This window comes from Lycorma delicatula, chromosome 1 (assembly GCF_047948215.1).
Source record: "Lycorma delicatula isolate Av1 chromosome 1, ASM4794821v1, whole genome shotgun sequence".
In the NCBI taxonomy this organism is placed as follows: Eukaryota; Metazoa; Arthropoda; class Insecta; order Hemiptera; family Fulgoridae; genus Lycorma; species Lycorma delicatula.
This window is the reverse complement of record NC_134455.1, coordinates 235,589,372-235,612,003: the sequence shown is the minus strand read 5'-3', so window position 1 is coordinate 235,612,003 and position 22,632 is coordinate 235,589,372. Positions and strand designations below refer to the sequence as shown.

General features: G+C 30.5%; 1 protein-coding gene across 1 annotated transcript in view; it reads left to right on the top strand.

Annotated features, from left to right (window-relative positions):
* The window catches only part of LOC142318264 (synaptotagmin-15-like), a 215,954-nt gene that overhangs the window by 159,306 nt on the left and 34,016 nt on the right, over positions 1-22,632 (top strand). The window contains exon 8 of the mRNA XM_075354830.1: positions 20,978-21,085. Within this exon, the coding sequence (XP_075210945.1) occupies positions 20,978-21,085 (108 nt within the window). The remainder of the gene's footprint in view (positions 1-20,977; positions 21,086-22,632) is intronic.

Genomic DNA, 22,632 nt, shown 5'->3' with positions numbered 1-22,632 from the left:
TAGGTGGTTTATGTTTGTGCTTTTGGCTATATCCCCCTCAATAGTGCTTCGTAGTTTTCTTTTAGGAGCCTTCTTACTTGGTTTCTCCTTCCTGAGCGTCATCGCCTGTAGCACCTGTCACCGATATCTTTGTCGGTGACATTGATGTCCGTTGACTCCTCTTGTTCGGGGATTCTTCCTCTGTATCCGACTTATGCGCTTCAGGGACGATATAGTGCCCCCTGAGAAGCACTCCATTTTCTCTTCGCGCCGTCCATGGGTGCAAGGCTATTCTTTCCCGATGAAGAGCTTGCTTCTGCATGCTCAGTTTTCGTGGTCTTCCGAGACTGAGACTTTACACCCCTGTCTCCTTTTCGTTTGGGATGCTTTTTACGTCCAGTGTGCTCAGACGCGCCTTCCGTCTGGCCAGAGAGTTGTTGACTCCAATACGTCAATCCGGAGTCACGACCAGGGAGTCCCGACTCCCAGACAGTGTTTATGTGGTCTAACACTTGTCGATGTTCTCCCTGCTCTTATTGTATTATAATTAACTGGGAACCTGTCTGTTCACGGATATGTAAATTTTGTGATTGAAAGAGTGAATATTATACCTTGGTGAAATATTGGATAAAAATGGAGCCTCATATTTCATATATATATATATATATATATATATATATATATATATATATATATAACAATTAGAATTGAAAAGGTTAATTTTGAACTAATTTTATAAATTAGATAACACAATGAACAATACGACGCGGAAAACAATATACTACACGCTATGAGTTTACTATGCGTGAGTATACTACAGTATGGCGTATTAGGGGAGGGACACTAGATGACTTATTTGAAAGGTCTACTTATTTTACTTAAATTTATAATAATAATTATTTTAAAGAAACCGGGAACTTAGTCTAGTGTCTTGATGTTTTAAGATGATAGATGTTATGACGCTAAGGAAGCTGTACAATAAAAGCCTAATTAAAAACTATTTTAAGCATAAGGTTCTTTTTCAGACTGTTGATAACTTCAGATGTAGCATTCAAAAATCTAATCTAATCAGATTGAAGTTATTTTACACTGTGATAAGTAGAAGAAAATCTATGCGGTCTCCAAGCTGCTGAATTCATTTTTAATTTATTGGTAAAATGTAGTAAAATCGCATAAGAGAACAGAAAAACTGGATAATTGTTACATTTTTCTTTGAACTAAATTTTGTCTGATCTTGTTTTGATTTTGATATTTATCTCAAGCTTTCTTTCTCGAGTACAAAACCAAATTTTCCTTTTTATCCTGTTTATTTTTGGTAATAGTTTGTTGTAATTTTTTTAATTACTCATATATATTCACTAATCTTACTGTTATTCATAGCCAATAATCATTGTTTTTGATATATTTTATTTGTTTATTTTCTGTTTCTATATTACAGCAAACTGTCTGTTATGATAGATTATCCTAACATGATAATCATCATACTAATAATATATAATATAATATAGAATAATCTGATTAACTTAATCTTTGTTTGTTTAATATTTTATCAAAAATAAATAAATAATAGTAATAACAGTAATAATAGTAATAAATAAGTAATAGTTATAACTTAATTTCTGTTTTTCCAACTAAAGAACAAGTTTCTAACTTTTGCTGGTGGTAGTTATTTTAAATTTTAATCTATAAAAAATCTACGAATTATTTTTATTTACAGGCTAAATAAATAAGATGTTATATTATTGTTGTTAGTATTATTATTATTATTATTATGATTATTGTTCTTAAAGATATACAAGTCATACGACTTTTCAGATTTTAAATATACATTTTTTTTTCTATATTAGTTGATATGAAATTAAATGAAATAAAATTAAGCGTAAGAATTAGGTTTTTTAAAAATTTAGCTCTCCTTTATTTTACCATCACATGTTAGGTTTTATATCTATTGCATGTTAGCAGTAATAGAACTTATTCCCTGAATTCACGAAACAGGCTCAGAAGCAGTATTACTTTAAGTATATAAAATCTTATTCAGAAATACAACTTTTATTATTTAAGATGTTGTATTTTTAATTATACACTATTTTTTTGTTATCTTCATTACCATTACCTTACGTTATAAGGTACAATCTAACTATATGTTGTATTTGACAATCATAATTCACCTGAAAACCCTGCTGAAAATCCAGTTTAAAGAAACCAGAAACGAAGTACTGATAAAAATATTATAATCCATTGCATACGAGTATATGTTGAAAATAGTGTTATACGATAACATAAAACAATAAACCAAAAACAATGATATGCAAAATAGATTAAAAATCTTCAAATTCCTTGTTTCAATTTAATTCAGTAGAAAAATTATCAGACCGTACTCCTGAAATTAATCCAATGGAAAATATTTTGGTCGCTACTCATGACACCTATGCCTATGGTTGCTAGTCAACATGGTATGTTAAGATTAGAAATCAATACTTTGAACTTTACATCACAATATACAACAGAATTATGCAATGGGTTGTGTGTTAGTAATAATGTTTTAAATTTACAATATTAAATCGGGATTCTACGGAATGAAAGAAATAATAAGGAATTATTCCTCTCCCATAAGAATCTGAAACGGCTACCAAAACGAGATCACAGTTTTATTTTCTTCCTATGTAAAGAATTTGAATGTTAAATTGTAATGCAATGACGACTTGAAGGTGTAATTAAATGAAACAATTTCCCAAATTACGGTAGAATTGCATTTACTTTGGTCAGCGATTAAACGGATAGTTGAATAGTAGTAGTCAGCATTATCAACAGCTGAATAAATCCTCGCTCAGACAACAATGAGGTAAAGCTGTCTGTCTCTACTGATACTAGCATCGTGCTAGACAAATGATATACATGACGGATAGACTCAAAAACTGATTATCTGGTAGAAAATTAAGTTGTATTATTAAAATGGCGCATTGTACTTATAATTAACATGAATTTGTTATACATTATCCTAAATTTTTGTTCACTTTTTGTCTGATTATGCAGACTAATTTTAATTAAACTGATTAAAAACTGTGGTAGTATTTACTTTTTATGTAATTAAAATATTTTTTTTAAAAATAATATGGACAAAATCGACATTTTTATGAATAAATTTTTAGTAAACTAAATGATTACTAAATATTTCCTTACACATATTCATATCAATACTCATACCTCTAAATTACTTTTTACGTTTTTATATTTTAGACAGGAAATATAAGTAAGATTGTGTACATTAGCATCTATGTACACTGCAAACTCCTTTGTTTTTTGTGCATAAATGAGTGCCGTTTGGAAGAGGAAGGAAGGATTCTCAAAGAGAGTATAATGATACCAAAACGGGGCAAATGAGTACATATGTAAAGTATGAATTCTTTATCTAGAGAAAAGTATGAAAAAAAATAAAAGATATAAAATAGTCTTTTAAACGACTGCAGAACTGAAATTTTTATAAACTCCACCTTGTTTGAGCAAAATTTCACTTTGAATCAAGCTTCTTCTGAGATCAAAATTGCACATAGGATCTATCATCACATAATGGAATTTCATTAAACAATCTTATTATACTATTTTATTTATTATTAATCACATTACATTATAAAATGTAACAAATAAATTGTAAACTTACTAACATTGAAAAAAAAAAAGTATTATAATTTTATTAAAGTACGTACGTTTGTATTGTTATTACAATTTAACTCTAAAAAAATATTAATCGATAAAAAATGATATTAAAAAAATGTGTTGTTGCAATATTTTATACAAACTGGCTGAAATATGAAGATAACGAATAATATGACACTTCATTTTAAAAGTTTTTATAAATATTTTTGAAAAGTTTTTGATATTCATACGCTTAATACGTCCCAGTACAAAATTAAAAACAATTGAGCACTGTAAGACGATGAGCTTTCATACAAAGGGATATTGGATATGAGATTAAATAATTTTGCCTAGTATTAATTTTAAACTAAATTGTAAACAAATATAATTGAGTTCGCTTTAATTAGAAGTGCTAAACAGTAGATAAAACTGCAGGGTAATTTAGCAGTATTTTGCAGCATAATTAATTACCTTCTTAAATCCCAGTTTACAAGAAAGACTGAATTTGATTCTTTGCATGATTAACAATCTATTCGTTTAATTATTCAGTGAATCAGTCCAAAATTTTACAGATACGAATACATTATGGACAATTTATTTCATCATCAAAATTATTGACAGAGATAAGATTGGAAAATAACTTCTACTTAATTTTTCAGCTGTCATGTGAATTTTTCATGATATAGTTCCATTAACTACAAAGCAAAAAAAAAAATTGGTGTAAAGAAAGTAGTGAGATATTGTCTTTTAAAAGTAAAAATTGAATATAGAATGAGTGTAATAATTGAAAATTAATTAATAATGAAGATCAAAGCAAGGCAAGTATAGAAATACATCAAGCATGCCAAGTTTGCACTGGAGATAAATAAAGTTATGTCATTTGAAAACAGTAATTTTATAAAATGCGAGATGTTTGGTCTAAGACGGAAGTTTTAAAAAACGTTTTTTAGTGAAAGGAAACTTAACACTTAGCTTCTGTAATAAAAGCATCAGCCGACTCAATTTAAAAGTCCTACGCGCTACAAATGGAGTCGTGACAACACTGAATACAAGCCGCAGCTTCAAGAACTATCCGCTAGATGGCAGGCAGTCATTTTGTTTACATTAATGACATTTTTATCTCATTGCTCCACGGTTTTTGCCCTTTCTTTATGTGTTTGAATTATCATAATTTTCTATAACCATGTTATAATATCTGAAGGAAAAGTAGAAAAGAGGTAAAGGGTGAACTTAACAGTAACGTAGAAGCCTGAGTTGATAAAAAAGTTTGAAAGTGGGCGTCTGTGAATAGGGTATGTGAGGAATATGGTGTAATAACAAACAGTTTCAGATATTCACAAGGCAAAATCTAAAATTACCATATATGCTGTGGCGTATTCTGTTGATGGATTTTCAAGTAAGTCTTTGTTCCATCGCAGCCCATAAGCATATGAATGTTATCAGAAGGAATTAATGAATTAATCAGAAGGAATTAGAGGAAGCTGTGCGTAAGTAGTATGAACAGAAAAACGGTTGTGGTACTAAATTAGCTTCTAGAACCATACGAAACGCGTGTGAATAACTCATTAAGCATTTAGATATTCAGTGCATGTTATTGATTATTGGCTGTGGCGTTTACGTAACAGGTATAGACTGCTTGATACGCAAAGGTAAGGCTGGTAGTGCAGGTACGGCAAGTGCTGAGGTTTATTGCGTTAAACTTAATGAGCTGATTAAGAAAGAAAGTCTTTTATATACTAGATACATAACATTTATGAAACTGATTTATTTTTGGCACTCTCTGCCTAATAATACTCAGGCACATAAGGATGAAGAAATAATAAGAGGAAAGAAAATATGTAAGGGAAGGATATCAACATGTTGTTGTGCTAACCCTGATAGAATGCACCGTCATAAGTTGGTGGTGGTTGGTAAATCAGCTCGTCCTCGTGCCGTGAAAGATCACATACAGACCTTGCCAGTTTATTACTACCACACGAACAGAGCTTGGTTTAATGTTTCCATTTTCTCTAACTGGTTTTATAAGTAACTTGTACTGGAATTACGAAGGTACCAGGTCGACATGTTGCCTATCCCAATGTGCCTGCCTATCCCAATGCTGATAAGCTAGTAAGTGCTGATGGCAGAATACGTATCATATATTTACCTGCAAACTTCACATCACTTATCCAGCCAATGAGCCAAAGCTACATCATTGCCAGTAAAAGAAGATACCAACGACGCTATTTAAATGAAGTTGTGGTTTTTATCGAGAATGAGAGGTTATAGAAAACGACACCAGGAGACTACGCACACTTCAAAACAAACAAAATTACACCATTAAGACTGCCATATTTAATTTTGTTAATTCCTGAAAATATTAGATAATATCTAATTTAGCGAATGGAAGAAAATCCTAATTGATGCTGAACCTGATTACGACCTCGAGGGTTTTGAAGCCACTGACATTCACTGTGACTGAAGTGTGCAGACGAGAAACATATAGCCTTGGAAGATGTTGAAGATTGGCTAGATGAAAAGAGAGCGATCCGCAATACCAGGTACTTTCACATGAAAAGATTGTTGCGGATGTGGTCGGTACCCAGGAGAGTAGCAGTAGCAGAGATGAGATGCCAGTGACATTGCCAAAACTATCAAACTCTATGGACACTATGCTACATTTGTGGAAGTTACCAAGAATAGAGATATCAGGGTTCGTTATGGAAGTCTCAGAATTCTTCGAGAAGCCGCAATTAAACAACAATTTCAAAGTGGTAATAAGTTAAAATTAAACAGCTTTTTTAAACTATTAGCACAGACTACAACAGTAACACATCTCATTAGAGCTGCAAAGCTCAGAATACATTTCTTAGAAGCCTACTATAATATATCACGGTAACTCGACAACATCTCTTCACCATCCATAATTAGCCTGAGTTTAAATTAAAAATGTTGATTTTACTTATTACAATGGAAAATTACAAGTATTTTACATTATCGGATTGGATAATCCGATCGATTAAAATTACATATTGTATTTATTCCTCTGTTTTTCGTAATGTAATTGTTTATATTACCCCTTCTTAACGTAACTTAACATTAATGCCGGTAGCTACGGACAACCGGATTTATCGGTTCGGTATTTCTCATTTTAGATTTTAGTCCGTAGTACCAAGGTATGAGTGTAATTCATAATAATCAACTTTCTTACTAAAAATGATATTTACTGAAAATTTTCTTTATCAGAAGTGGTCATAGAGATAGTATGATAACCGAGTACGAACTTAGAAGTAAAAGGAATGTATATGTACCCAGAGCAAATAAAACGAGTTATATGAAGTTCTTTTCAAGTACTGCTCCTAGATTGTATATAATACTTCCTAATCATATAAAGACCAGTAGGAACCTAAACTTTCTAAAAGCTACTAAGACGATGGCTAATTAATATTGATGACGCTGAAAGTATGTTCTATGTAATTACATGATTTATGATTACATATTTAATTAATTATAATGCTTTATACTATTAGTCTTAACATAGTAATAGATTTATTACATATATAACTTAGCGGGTAGCACTAGATGAAAGGTTTATTAGTAAACATAAATATTTGAGGACGATTGATCTTCTCATTACTAAACTGCAGAAAAGATAAGTTTCCACCAGAGTAAATCATGATTTGAACCAAAACTAATCCTCCTATATAAGATAAAACTGTTTACTTTTCCCCTTACTCTAACCAAAAGATTAATAGAAAAGGGATGGTGCCACAAAACGGGCAAGACCCTTGTGGACACCTAATCTTTCATCTTTTACAAATAATATAAATTAAGTATAATTAAGTTAAGTTAAGTAATAAATATTAAATTGTATTAAAAAGCAACGTTAAATTAAGTATGATTAAGTTAAGTAATATAACCCACCGGGTTGGTCTAGTGGTTAACGCGTCTTCCCAAATCAGCTGATTTGGAAGTCGAGAGTTACAGCGTTCAAGTCCTAGTAAAGCCAGATATTTTTACATGGATTTGAATACTAGATCGTGGATACCGGTGTTCTTTGGTGGTTGGGTTTCAATTATCCACACATCTCAGGAATGGTCGAACTGTGAATGTACAAGACTACACTTCATTTACACTCATACATATCATCCTCATTCATCCTCTGAAGAATTATCTAAACGGTAGTTACCGGAGGCTAAACAGGAAAAAGAAAAAAAAAAGAAAAGTTATGTAATATTATAATTAGTATTAGGATTACTCCATTAATTATTAATTCTGTAAAAGTGGAAAAAAAAGAAAAAAGAAAAAAGTAATAAAAATTTAGTTATGGTTCCGGTACCGGAAAACCTAAAAAATAAAATTTAGCAATTGCTCATTCCTCTCCCGAAAATTTAACTTTCGAGGAAAGAGAATTTGTTGAATTTCATTTTTCTATGTTTAACTGTTAAAAGGTTGTTTAAAGGTTTCCATAGTTTGTTAAAAATCTTAACAAAGGGTATACAAACATTAACTAATTATGAAGGAACTGTAACAGTGTCACTAGATCTTCGTCTTTAACTTAATAGCTTGAAAGACAATATCTCTAATTAATTATTTCTATTTCCTCTATGTCGAGGATGTTCAGGAACAGAATGATTATTCTTTAAGTAAAAACTGAAGAAAAGTAATACACAAAGGTCGATCTAATATTAGCTCAGCTGAATATCGAGGTGTTAAGTTTCAATTTCACAATACTTTCAATGGGTGTGCAGTACCGCTAATTATTAACAAAACCCAAGAACTGATTCTTCCTGATTTGTTATGCAGAATATTTTAAAGTAATTTAAAATAATAATAATTGTAACTTTTAAAAATTTGATTTTTTTCGTAATAGTATTTGCAAATTATCCTTAAAGAATTTGTAAAATCGGGAGTTTATAGTACATACCCTCAACTAACCAGCAGACAAGAAAATAATATCTCCCGACGCTTATATTTATTTTATTTATCCATCTGCGGAGCAACCAGTTAACTTGGTAACCGCTTCTTTTCATCTCCATGTGTTACACAATGCGATTAGAGCTTGCTTTTTCTATATGTTATTCATGATAAATCGTCTTATAGGTGTCTAGCAAAATATAGATTTAATCTGTTTGCTCATTAGACCAACATGCAGTTTAGCCATTAGGACACTTGCGATTTTCATCGAAATTTACGTGTTGTATAGAAAAATGTTGTACACGTTATTTATATTTCACTAACACATGAAATCTTTATAATGTACAAAATCTATTTATTTAAAACCAAATATCTACATACAGAATGTATCATGAAGTACTCCCGGAACATTCATAACCTATTATACTCGTGAAAATAATGGAAAAATTTTACATATACATATGTCCTAAAATGATTCGTTTGCAAGTTACGGCTAGTGAAAGATTTCGCTCCGATTTCAATTACTCCAATAACATTTTATTGGAGTAACTAAATTCGAGCGACTTCAGATCGACATAATGATGTCGAACTGAAATTTTTAGGACGTTAAATAAGGGACATAGTTAGTGATTTATTATGGTGTTTGATCTGAATAATCGAATAAAATAGATCGCAGAACCGTGCCAGTAGTTTGTAGGAAATCTGGGGTGAAAACCAATAAATTAGGGTGAAAAACCCCTAATTTTTAATTTTGACGTACAGCTTAATTAAATACATAATAAACGAAAAAACCCTTTTAAAAAATGTAGAGAATTTAATTCTGAAGAAAATGGTGTAATATAAGTTAAAAATAAAAATAAACTAGAAAAATAAAAATTTTATTTAGAAACAGTACATTAATACATTTCTCAGAAAAGTTCTAATTTAACGTCAACAAAAACTAAATTCTTTTTTGGTGATGTGAATAAACAGTAAAAACAAAATTAACTGTTGGAAATTACTATTAGATGTAAAAGACTGAAATATACACAATTGTAAAATAAATAAGAATTATTTAGATAATATGACAGAAATACAATAAATTATTTGAAAAATTATTATTTCAAAGTTGGCAATAAAATAACAACAGGTGATCAACAACGCGTAATACTGTATTAGTATTTAAATCGTACTGTAAGATGCATTAAGTATATCGGGCACCGTGAACTGTGCTGTCTTTAGCGAAGGTTTTCTGTAAATTTTAGTTTGAACGAGATCGGTTTGCATTGAAGTAATGCCGTACTTATTTAGAACAGAGGAATACGCCGATATGGTATTCATTTTGGGTGTGTGTAATGGAAATGCTACAGCTCCTGCAGCTGTAGCAGTAGTGTGTGTAAATATGAAATACGTTTTCCAAATCGCAGGATTTCAGATCTAAAAAACAATTAGAGCGACTTTTCGCAATCTTCGGGAAAGAGGTCCACTACCTAGTGTTCGTAACAGCTACGAACGATCTGTCCAACACGAAGCTGTTATTGATGAAATTATTATCAATACAGTTCAGGACAGTACAGGCGTCAGTACATGACGTCTTTCAAAGCGGATCGGTGTTTCGCATTTGATGGTTTGGAGGACAATTAAACAAAACAAGTTTTATCCATATTATAAGTAGTATGTTCAACCTCTACACCTAGGAGATGGTCCGTTTTTCTTGGAGTCCTGCAACTAAGGGAATATAAATCGAAAACTGAACAAGTATGTTTTGTTTACTGACGAGGCAAATTTCACTCGAGATGGCGTCAACAACTTACGCAATGAGTATACATGAGCAGAAGTAAATTCTCATGAAACGGTGGAACTCAATTTTCAACGCCGATTTAGTGTCAATGTATGGTGCGGCCTTCTTCACAAGCAGTTATTTAAAACGTTCATGTTAATTGGCCTCTTAAATGTTGAGGATTACCTGCACTTTCTTCAAGAATTATTGTAGCTACTTAAAGATGTTTCTTTAGCGCTGAGATGCAAAGCATACTTTCAGCACGACGGCGCCACTCCCGACCCGTCTTTTGTTGTTTCTACTCATTAAAATTATCATTTCCCTGAAAAATAGATCGGTCATGAAGGTCCATATTCGTGGACACCAAGATCGCCTGATCTAACACCTTTAGATTTTTTCCGCTGGGGATGGATGAAAAATATTGTATACACAACAAATACATGCCCGTGAGTAATTAATTGTCCTCATTTTGGATGCGGAAAAGAAAAGCAGTAGAGAAGTATGACAGGAAATGTGTTGAAAACGGCGGGAATATTTTCTAACTTTTATTATAAATAGGTACGTATAACGTACTTTCGTCAAGTAAACTGTTTCTAAAAATTGGAATTTTTCTAAATTTTCTTTGTTTTATGTAACTTATTTTATTCAATTTTGTTCAGAATTAAACTCTCTACATGTTTTGTCAGCTATTTAAAAAAAGTTATTTTACGTCAAATGTAAAAAACAGGGGTTTCACCACAATGAATTGGTTTTCACCCCAGATTTCTTAAAAACTAGAAAAGATAATGTTTTTGATCTATTTTACTCGATGTCTTAGGTCAAAAAACCATAAGAAGTTACTAATTCGGCCCCTTAATTAAAGTCCTAAAAATATTAGTACGATCTCATTTCACCGGGATATTTGAAATCCGAGCGAAATCTTTCATTAGCCGTAACTCAGAAACGAATCATTTTAGGACATTTGTTGATGTGAAATTTATCCATTATTTTCCGAGTAGAATAGGTTATCAATATTCTGGTAGAACTTTGTGATACATGCTGTATATAAAATAATATGCAGTCATTAATAATTAAATTGGTTGAGCTGTGTACAGATCAACCAATACATCTCTGGTACCATTACTGTATGTGGAATGCGACTATCTATCACTCTCTGGTGACTTGACTAAAAAAATTGACCGCGATGGGAAACGAAGTGACCATATAGAACTGATTAAAGCCATGGCAGGGATGCTAGTTTATATATATGAAAGTCTGTACAGATATTTCCAGTGATTTATTTAAATTTAATTCATTAAGTTCTAACCACATTAAATTACATAAAAAAAAAAAATTAAATTTTATTAATGGTACATATACTAAAGAATAATAGTGGGTTGAAATTTTTCTCATCACCCAAAGTAATATATAGTTTCTCTAATAATTGCTAGCTCTATTTAAATTCTAAGTGATATATATTTATCTGAATGGGAAATAATCTTAAGATACTGATAATTCTGTATTTTATTTAATGTAATTGAATATGGAAATATGTTACGTTTGTTCTAAGGATTTATGATAGATAAAAATAAGATTCTCATTTTTTTTTTGTTTTTTGTCTTAAGTCTAATTCATATAGCATTTTCCATTACTTTCAAATCTATTCAAGTAATTTAGCTACAGAATATTAATTAAATCTATATTCTTTGTTTTTTATTGTACAATTTAACCTGTTTTCGTCCATCCTTCCTGAACCAAATCAATTTTCATTCAAGGGTTTATTAAAAAAAAACGTTTTGCGCTTTGCTTTTTCCAAAATTAATCCAACAACTTCTCTCTTCACTAATTCTGGTTGAAATGGTTCATTACATAATCTGTTCTTTTTTTAAGGTGAAGCTCGAAGACATCTCAAAAGTCCCAATTATTTTTTTTTATATTTCTATATTGTTAATATTTAGCTGAGACAATGCGTTAAACTTCACGCAAGTAGTTCAAATTTTTTCTGATTCTTAAGAATAGGATTAAATTGAAGTTATCAGAATATTTTTATTGCTCGTGAATGCTTCCTTGGTTTTTCAAAATGTCTACCTTACAATTTGTAATTTAGCAATTTATTGTACAGATAATTATTCTCGGCGCCTTGCGATATATTTTGTTCTTCAATACTAATATTTATTTGATTTCTCATTATCCTCCTACTCTGCCACTTCATTAACTTTGTTTTTACTTTTGTTTAGTATCAAATTAATTTAACCCTAGTAATGATTTATAATTTTTAACTCTTTGTCAGTTTCAGTCAAGAAGCAATATCAACAGTGATCCTTAATATCTTGATTTTTTCACGTTTAATATCACTTAACTCTCAAATCTTCCTTTAACTTTTTTATTGTTTCTTTCATGTAGAAAAAGGTAGGGGACAAGTTATATTCTTGTCTAATTTTTTTCTACTATCTAGCTTGGTTTCCTTATTTTCCTCTATTATTGTATAAATCGTACACAAACTCTGATATAAAATTCTGAAATAAAAGTTAAAAAAAATTTTGTTCGAAGCGTGATCTTTTTTGAAGATTATAATTGGTGTTTGGAAATATATTACCGAAGTCGTTTATTGAACAATTTATTTTTTATTTTCTTATGAATATTCCGGAAGTCTCCAGATATCCCATGCAGCTTTCTGTATTCAACGCGGCTATAAGGGACTCGGCTGCCTATAGGCAGCCGCCTTATGGCTTTAAGGTCTAATGACCTTAAAGAAATTTGATTTTTGCAGTTTCGATGAGAAACGGTTAGTGGTTGAAGGACTCAAAATTCTATGGTGGGGAAAAACAGATTTTGATCCAAAATTTCAATGATTTTTTTTACTGAGAGGATGAACAATAAAGTGACTCATTTACACCTCGTAATTGGCAATATTATACTGGTATTGTAAAATATTGGTATTTTTTTAATTTGTAAGTAATTTTAAATTGTGTTTTTCTTTAGTTAATTTTTGCAAAATTTAAGCATTTTTCGAGTTAGGATTTTTTATGTGGATTAAATTAATGTGTATCATACTTTCTCATGAGTCTGTTTATCGCATAACCAATTTTATCGCCTAATATTATAGTGATAAATATTTTTTTTTTCATTTTTTACATGTGGTAATACTTAATAATTTTATTATTATGTTTTAAAATATATATTAGTTATAAAGATTTTTCAGAAAAAATTAATAGTTAAAAATTCATAGGAATTTTGGGATTCCTAAAACTTGCAGGTTTAATAAATTTAGGATTTCCTCCAATACTCACAAAGAAATTGAAAGTGAACTTCATATTGTAGATTGCCATTAAGCTGTGAACCAGACCCTACATCTTAATCTAAAACATTCATGGAAAAAGGAACTGAACAAGCTTATGCCTAAAAGTGAACTGTTAACGGCGCTGAGAAAAAAACAAACAATTAATAGCATGTTCCTGACAAAATCCTCTTCTACTTCTTTAGACAGTCCTCCAGAATATTTTATATGACATTAAACTTTTCAATACAAAATGGGAAACTAAGAGTGTACTGGTATTCTCCATAATGGTACCATTATTTCTCTTCTGTATAATGTATAATTTACTTTACCTTTCTTTATAAGGTAAAGTAAATTATAATAAAGCCCTTTTTTCGTAAACAAAACGTGACTTTTTTAGGGAATTCTTTTTATCAATACCATAATTAAATAATAAAATAAAATCTGAGAGAATACCAAGCTGTCTTTATGAAGATAAAAGTTTTTAAGCTTTTTCAAGATAATATTTTTTATTTTTATATTATCATTCAACTTGTTTAGAAAACGAGAGGAAAAATTATTTGGTCATCTCATAAACTTAAAGACAGCATTTGACAATGTCAATAGAAATACTATATTATAAATTGAAAAAAAAATTGATTGATTGATAAATTTTAATCATGTTGCTAACTGTTTATTATAAGATCAGTTACCATATTAAATGAGAAGTTAATTGGTTCTTATTGAAATGATCGTGTTTAAACCAAGGGTGTCAACTTTCGCAATTTTTTTACCGTAAACAATACCGTAAAGTTATCTTCCTGGTTAAAATTAAAGACTTGCACTAAGAAGTTTGTGGTGGTATATGATTTTACGGCTTAAATACACGACAATTTCTGGTGTAAATGGCTTTGTATATTCTTCTGCAGACTTTTTACCCTACTGGAAATAATAGACAAATTGAGATTAATTAAACACTCTAAAATATGGGATTTAATTCTTATTTTGCAAAACTCGTGGATTTAATGACAAGGATGCAATCAAAACATAGTTGAAGTTGGTTTCTGCAGACTTGGTTAAGTGTTAAAAATATTTAGGAGTCTTATTTAGAGGAAAATTTTCACCAAATTCACATTTTAGATAATGATGTGCAGATATTAAGTTTGCTATTAACTATATGTGGAGAAATTGTATTTAAAAAGTGTATATTTTTTTTTATAAACAATTAACATTAGAGAAGGTAAACTATATTACTTTTGGAATAAAGAAATGGTGCTACAGAACCCGAAAGAAATTGAAAATGTTCAGCAATTTTCTATAAAAAATTGTTTTACATTTATCTTAAAATAATCGAAATTAAATTTTTCTATTTGGAAACTAATAATAAGCCATGCATAACTTTTTAGAAGATATACATTTTAAATCTGAATGTTTTAAATTTTTACGACCAACCTACAATTATCTAAGGAATTAATAGGATGTTGTTACAATTCAGGTGGGATGGTTTAAAATTACAGCAATTGGCAGAAAAATATACGTCGTAATTCGATGTAGGGGAAAGGATCAGCGGAGGAAGAGATGTAAAAGCTTATAGATGAAAAAGCATGTGACCAGGGACGAGTTGTGGGAGGTATTCAGTAGGTCTTGTTTCACGTAACTAATTTAAGATGAAATATTGGACTGGAAATAAAAAGTATACACCAAATACAACTAAATTATTAGAAGTTGTTCCGTATACATGACGGAGAGAAAAAACAACCTCTATTTCATAGATTGATATAAAATCCAAGTAACATTAGGTTAGTAGAAAAGATTGAGAGCGAAACAAATAATAAATATGTTAAATGAAATTGGTTTAATCTAATAAAGATAGATAACAATGGAAAAAATTAAAAAGGCTGCAAGATGAAGGATCTGGATTGATGAGTTTGATTACTAATTATTTCATTGAGACAAGTTAAATTTTTTACTTCTATTGAAGGATTTAACTGATATTTTAGTATCGTAAAATAAGCACAAATTTTTCATGTGATAAATCTTTTTATCGGGTTATTAACTTGGCTTTAGGTTTTTGTGTTAATTGTGTTACATTCTACTTGTGCAATGATATTTTGTTAGAATTACTTATAGTTTTACTTTGTTCATTAATTAATTCACTACCTGTGAATTAAAGGGATCTGAATATTTGGTTGGCAATCAGGATAGTAAATTTACTAGACACATCTAACAGTAATCTAAATGTTAGCGATATTTATATAATAATATTTGAATAAATGATTTTGTTTTGTAATAAAATTATCTGTATGAACACAATTCCTTAACAAACAAAATTATTTGTTAAATAGTTGTGTTTTGTAATAATTGGCTTCGAAAAGTAAAGAAGAGTTATTGTTTTTTTTTGGGCGGGAGATTGAAGGCATGATTACCATGGTCAACCAAAAACAATCCCACGATATTCGAAAATAATGGACAAGTCATCTCTGAATGAACAAGTCTTTTCAAAACAGATCATATAAAATATCGAACTTGTAATAAGACATTAAATTCCCAAGATAATCACAAAATGACAAGATGTATAGGGTTCTTGCTACTTAAAAAAAACATTCAATCCATTTCTAAAGAAATCTCAGTTTGGCAAAACGGGTGTAAAGATACCGCAATTCTTAATAACTAACTGATTTTAAAATTAAATTCATATAGAACTTATAAAACAAATTTCAATAACAGCTGTCAGATAGATTTTCGCATAGTCCATCCTGTTTTCTTTCTTTCTCTATCATCCTGACAGCCTCTACCTCTTTTCCAGGATGTCTGAGGCTTTGGAGAAGAAATCCTCCGATTATCCCCAGTAAATCACGGAGATTGTCTTGCAGTTGACATCAGATGATACAGACACACGTGCGGGGAGGATTACATCAGTATTTAAGCTTGACGCACTTCTCACTAAAATATCTGGAACGGCTAAAAAGCTCGTTCTGTGTTTAAAGGCTTTCGAGCTATCGGGGGCTCTACTGATGCTTGTCTAACACTCTCTTTTCCAAATATCATTACGTTGTCTTCTTTGCCGATTCCCTGAATGGGTATTTTCTCTGTTTCAACTTTCAAGTTGATGCATTATGTTTAGACTAATTCTGAGATTTATCCTCATTTTCTTTCACTTTTAGAGCGGTCGAAGGCTCATTCCTAGGTTGTGTTAAAATCTTTTATTTGGAGACATCTAATTTTTCTGTGTCTACTTTTGACTACTTTCCCTAGTTGGTCGACTTTTCAATTTGTCATTATTATTTCAAAGAAACTGCAGGAGCTGCAGCAATGTAAGCATAAGACGCAATCTTCAGTTATTCGCTGAGAACGATTTTCCTAGTTTAAAAGTATTCCTTATAAATCGGACTGTTTCGCGATTACACAAAGTGATACCCAAGACAAACCAGCGGAATCCTGCACAAGTCATCGGATGTAATGGGTCACCACAGGAACAAATTTATTTCCTAGTGCATTGCGTAAATTTATTACATTCAAAACACCGCAATGGAGTTGGGATGATGGACGAACATCATATCTATGAAAGCCACTTTTTTTTCTGGGCATTCGGGTTTTATAAACTTCATGACATGCCATGTGGAGGATACAAACTATCCGTTACATCGTACGTTTAGTTGTCGACATGAAACAACTCCTCCTTAGAGTTTCTTTATAATTTCATCTTCTATGTAGTTCAGAAAATCTTCCTGCAGCTTCTGTAATCCCTTGAGCAATCAAAGAAGGTATACCAAAAATCTTTTCTGTTTTTCACCACATGTTTTGCCAACGCTTCACTACCTTTGGTCAAAATTTAGTACCATCCTTCTTTTCAATATGTTCAAACTCAACGCCCTTCCTTCGCTTCGCTTGCAAAGAAAAAGAGACTCTCCTGGACGAGGGTTTTTATGTTGTCCCTGTGTCACACAATTCATGAAAGTTAAAATTTTCACGGATGAAGTAACGCCAGTCAATAAGTAGCAAGAGCAGGTGGTGAGACGGTTGATTTAATATCGATTATATAAAGCCGATAAAAAATTACATAAGTCAATGTACGTGTAGTACTGATGCGTGAGTAATTTTGAATGTGAAGGGTGTATTTGATTTCAAATATAATTACAGTAATTTTTTGAATTTTCTCCGGCAAGAAAAATAAAAAATCTGATGTGGACATCACACGACTTCTTTGTTAGTCTATTGTACTGCATATGTATATTTTTTTTTTTAATGAAAAGTACATAAAATTTTATTCATCAATAACTTCTGATATTTAAATTTTTTTTTGTTATTATTGAATTATTACTTATCATACATTTTTTTTTACAATCAAATGTTAACAATTTTTAATAAATCAATACATTAACATTAAAAAAAAAGTTGTTAAAAAAGTTAAAAGTTAAAAGTTAAAAGTTAAAAGTTAAAAGTTAAAAGTTAAAAGTTAAAAGTTAAAAGTTAAAAGTTAAAAGTTAAAAATTAAAAGTTAAAAGTTAAAAGTTAAAAGTTAAAAGTTAAAAGTTAAAAGTTAAAAGTTAAAAGTTAAAAGTTAAAAGTTAAAAGTTAAAACGTTAAAAAAGTTAAAAGTTAAAAGTTAAAACGTTAAAAAAGTTAAAAATAAGTTAAAAAAAGCTAATTTATTTTTATTTTTTTAAATTTGCTTGCAACCGACGTGCACTCCCCTTTCCTCTAGATTAACCCAAATATTTCGTTAATTAAAATTTCATTTGTCTAAAACTCTGGAACCAACGAAAACAAGTACCACTTATGTATATCGTTGAAAAGTTCACAAATAGGGCTTGTTACTGCAGTTAAGAAAAAGTTCAAAATCCAATTTTGTTTTGGATTTTGGGCTATTTTGGACACTTTTTGGTTCAGTTGATTGCAATCAAAAGGGGAGGTACACAACTAGATGTTACAACAGTCCTAAATCCAAAATTTCAACATCCTACGGCTAATCGTTTTTGAGTTATGCGAGATTCATACGACGTTCAGACATCACGCCGTAACTAATCAAAATGGATTCAGAAATGGTAAAAATGGATATTTACGTTGAAATATGAAAACCGAAAATTTTTGCGATCAAAATAGTACCTTTACTTCGTACACGAAATTAAAACGACTATGAAATTTCTTCTTTTATGTTATTTTATACCTAGCAATGTCAAAAAAAGACGAATTGAAAAACTTGTATAGAAAGAAAAAAAAATTATGATTCATTTTTATGAATAACTCTACTAAAAGTGTTTGAAAGCTTATGTATACATAAATTAGATAGAATATAGCCTAAAACTTCCAACCTGCTGGCTTCAAACCTGTAATTAAAATACAAATTAATTAATGAAATTAATTAAAATTTTTTTTTTTATAAAATGTTTTATGATATTCAATATCCTAAAATATTGTACATATCCTCAAGCCGATATCTGCTTTTTGTATAATTATTTATTTATTTATTCTGAAGATAAAGTATTTTGAAAAAAAAAATTAATTTCATGAACAGGCGATATTTTTTCGGTATGAAAAGCCTCAAATTTATTTAAAATTTGTTTGATATCTGTAATGAAATAATATCGTATACACAGCAGTAGTCCCCAAGATGGATACGTTGAAATTTGTTATTAACGCAATTATAAAAAAAAAAATCTTAAAAATTAACACGTTTCTTAGCAACAAAGAATAGATAAAATATAAATAGATAAAATATTTAGAACTAGCAATTATTAAAAGTATTAAAATCATATGTTCTCCTAATATTGACTTGAACATGAATCTTGATTACATATGTCACAAACCCGTTTACACCATTCATTCGTTACCACCGTTCTAATTTCATGTAATCTTTTATAATAATAATCTTCTTATAAACTTTTATAATAAAATAGTAAACTATAATAGTAATTTTAGGTTACAATTTTAATTTAAGAGATCTCATGCACAAATGGTGTAAGTGGTTATGGCATATATTTTTGATTAATACAAGTCTGAAGCAATCAAACATGTTTTTATTTTAAATATGATAGAAAGCTTTTTCAAAAATCGCTAAGTTTACAATTTTGTTAATAGAACTTTGTTAAATAACTTATTTACAATTCAATTCATTTACCTCACATAATATGAAAAGAGTTAAAAATAAGAATGAATAAAAACCACAAAATATGAAATCATGTTTTAATTTACTGGATGGATAAAATTCTTTAAAAAGTACTCAATCTGCTTTTTACGTATGCTTCAATTGCTTTTACGTATAGTGCAACATATAACGTCGCCTGTTATTACAGGTTCTAGCCTTCGGTTAATAGCTGGGTGAACGATTATAATTCTGGTGAATATTATTATACACATCCTACATAATAAAGACGATGCGCTTTAGAGTTTTTTAAGGAAACCTGTACTCAAATTGTTTTGCAATATCTAGAGAAAAAAACTTTTTTGTCATCTGATTTTTAAGTTACTCGATGAAAAATCATCACTGTTAGCATCTTGGGTAATAGTATAGTAATCTCTTTAGAAGTCGTGAGTAGGATGGGCCCGTAATACCTGGAGCCACCTTGAGTGGTTTCTAATTTTTTTAGTTTTACTGTAGCATGTTTATTTCATTCTCGTTATCAACTACTTTTAATTATTCATATCTTTGTTTGGTGTATCCTGTAGGTTTTTTCCAGCTAGCCACCAGCTATAGGTCTACGAATTTGGGAACCAGTAGAGTTCCTGCGTTCATGATGTTTGTTCCATTGAATAGGAGCAATACGAAACTCCTGAGTGAATTTTGTTTGCAATCCGATTATGTGCTTGCATTACAAATATCCACCAGAGATACTTGTTGAGCACAATTTGGACGCTTTTATATAAACCTTTTAAGATCAAACGACAACGGTTTATAAAAAAAAAAAAAATGGTTTCTATCAGTACCAACGGATTTCTATATACAATTGAGACTTGAAACTTAAAGTTGCTGTAACACTTCGTTTCCAGCCTCTGGAAAAACGTTTTTTACTGTATCAATGCAGTAAAATGTAGAAAAGTAACCTTTAAAACTAAGGTAAACAATGTCTTACAAGATTTAGATAATTAAAAAAAAAGTAAAATATAGTAAAGTTGTTTGTTTCCTTTTTTGAAAATTTTATAAATCTTATATTATATAATCTATTTAGTTATAAAGCAGAATTTGTCCAATAAGGACTACGTAGAACATTATGATATTCATCATCATCATCATCCTTCATAGGCATAAAATAATAAATGATAGTTGCTCGAAAGTTTCATAGGTAATTACTAAACTACTATGATATTTTAAAGTTATTAAATTTAATTTTTATATAAATAAATTTTTTTAATGTTTAGCTGCAACAAACTGTACGTTAATGTTAATACACATATGTAACTAATTTTTACTTCTTAATAACAATTATTAAAATTACTTACTTTTTTAATCATTATTTTTTGTCTTTTCTTTGTTTCAGGAAACACAAGAAAGTACATCAAATACTGGCGAGCTTCTGGTATGTCTGCTGTACAATGAAAATGTTCATCGACTTACAGTCTCTGTAATAGAAGCTCGTCGCCTTAAAGTAAGACCTATATCTACATATCACTTTTTATTCCTTACTTACTGTAAATACAATCTACACTCGAAAAAAAAGAATTACCTCTTCATTTTTTAAATGAGCTAAATATATCGTGCAATCTTACTAATTTCAGTGCTAAGTGATAGAGAAAAATTGGTGTATAATAATTCTAATTTTGATTTTGAGACTGGTTGTTAGACTTCCGTAATCATTCCGAGTATCATATTCAAGACTTACATAAAACATAAAAATATAAAATGCTATGAATACTGTACAAACATCCGACATTTATCTGTCCTAATAATCGGCTATTTTAAATTATACTTTCTTTAACTTCTAGTAGGAACTTCCTAATCTTGAATTACGAACATAAATCCTTCCGTTTCCGGAAATATTTCTCCCTTACACAGCCACCAGAGTTGGGGCAGTTCAGCAATCCCGCATTTTTAGGACAGATGGAAACCTACCAAGCAGTTCTTTACTTTTCAATTGGAAATTCTCACATCAGCGGGTACAATTCTGCTTTCCGGGTAAAATCCAATATTTTTTTCAAATTCAGAGTCGTAAATGCACTATCACCTTCACTACAACATCATGCAGAATGCTATCTTTAACCTTCTCGTAGATATACGTTTGCATTTTCTCATCTGTGACCACTATAGATTCTTGACATATAGAATACAACGTCCACATATTCTTCGCGGCAGATAAAATATCTCCATTGAACTCCTAGAGTGGTGCATTCTACTCCTCGGACACAATGGCTTAACCAAACGATTCAGAGCATGAAACTCAGTTTTCGTCCGCAGAATAATTCCTAATCTATATACTATCAAGGGGATCGCGTAAATATTCAATGTTTTACATTTGCTAAGGATGCTCAGTTTAGTTTTCAGCACCGGCTGCACTCTTCTCTTAAACTTTACTGTTCAGACCTTTTTAACCTTGGTTTTTTTGGGTACCTCTAGCCAGCCATTATTCCAAGTATTTGTAGACCTCTTCCTCACCCATGTCTCCAATGATACCTCTACTATCTGTATGCACAAATCCCTCATGACATACCCATTTATCCTTAACCATGCTGTAGATTTCTACATTTCTGAAAGCCAAAGGACATTTTGACACCATTACTAAATTCTGAAAGCAGATAACAGTCGATTCAGAATCCTTTTTTTATCAGGATCTAGACCTTCTCAGAAAACCCATCGGGTTGGTCTAGTGGTTAACGCGTCTTCCCAAATCAGCTGATTTGGAAGTCGAGAGTTACAGCGTTCAAGTCCTAGTAAAACCAGTTATTTTTTCACGGATTTGAAAACTAGATCGTGGATACCAGTGTTCTTTGGTGGTTGGGATTCAATTAACCACGCATCTCAGGAATAGTCGAACTGATAATGTACAAGACTACACTTCATTTACACTCATACATATCATCCTCGAATTATCTAAACGGTAGTTACCGGAGGCTAAACAGGAAAAAGAAAGACCTTCTCGGAAGAAAGTCACCGTTGTCATCCACCTCTTCATTAAATAACCCTTGTATTACATTATCT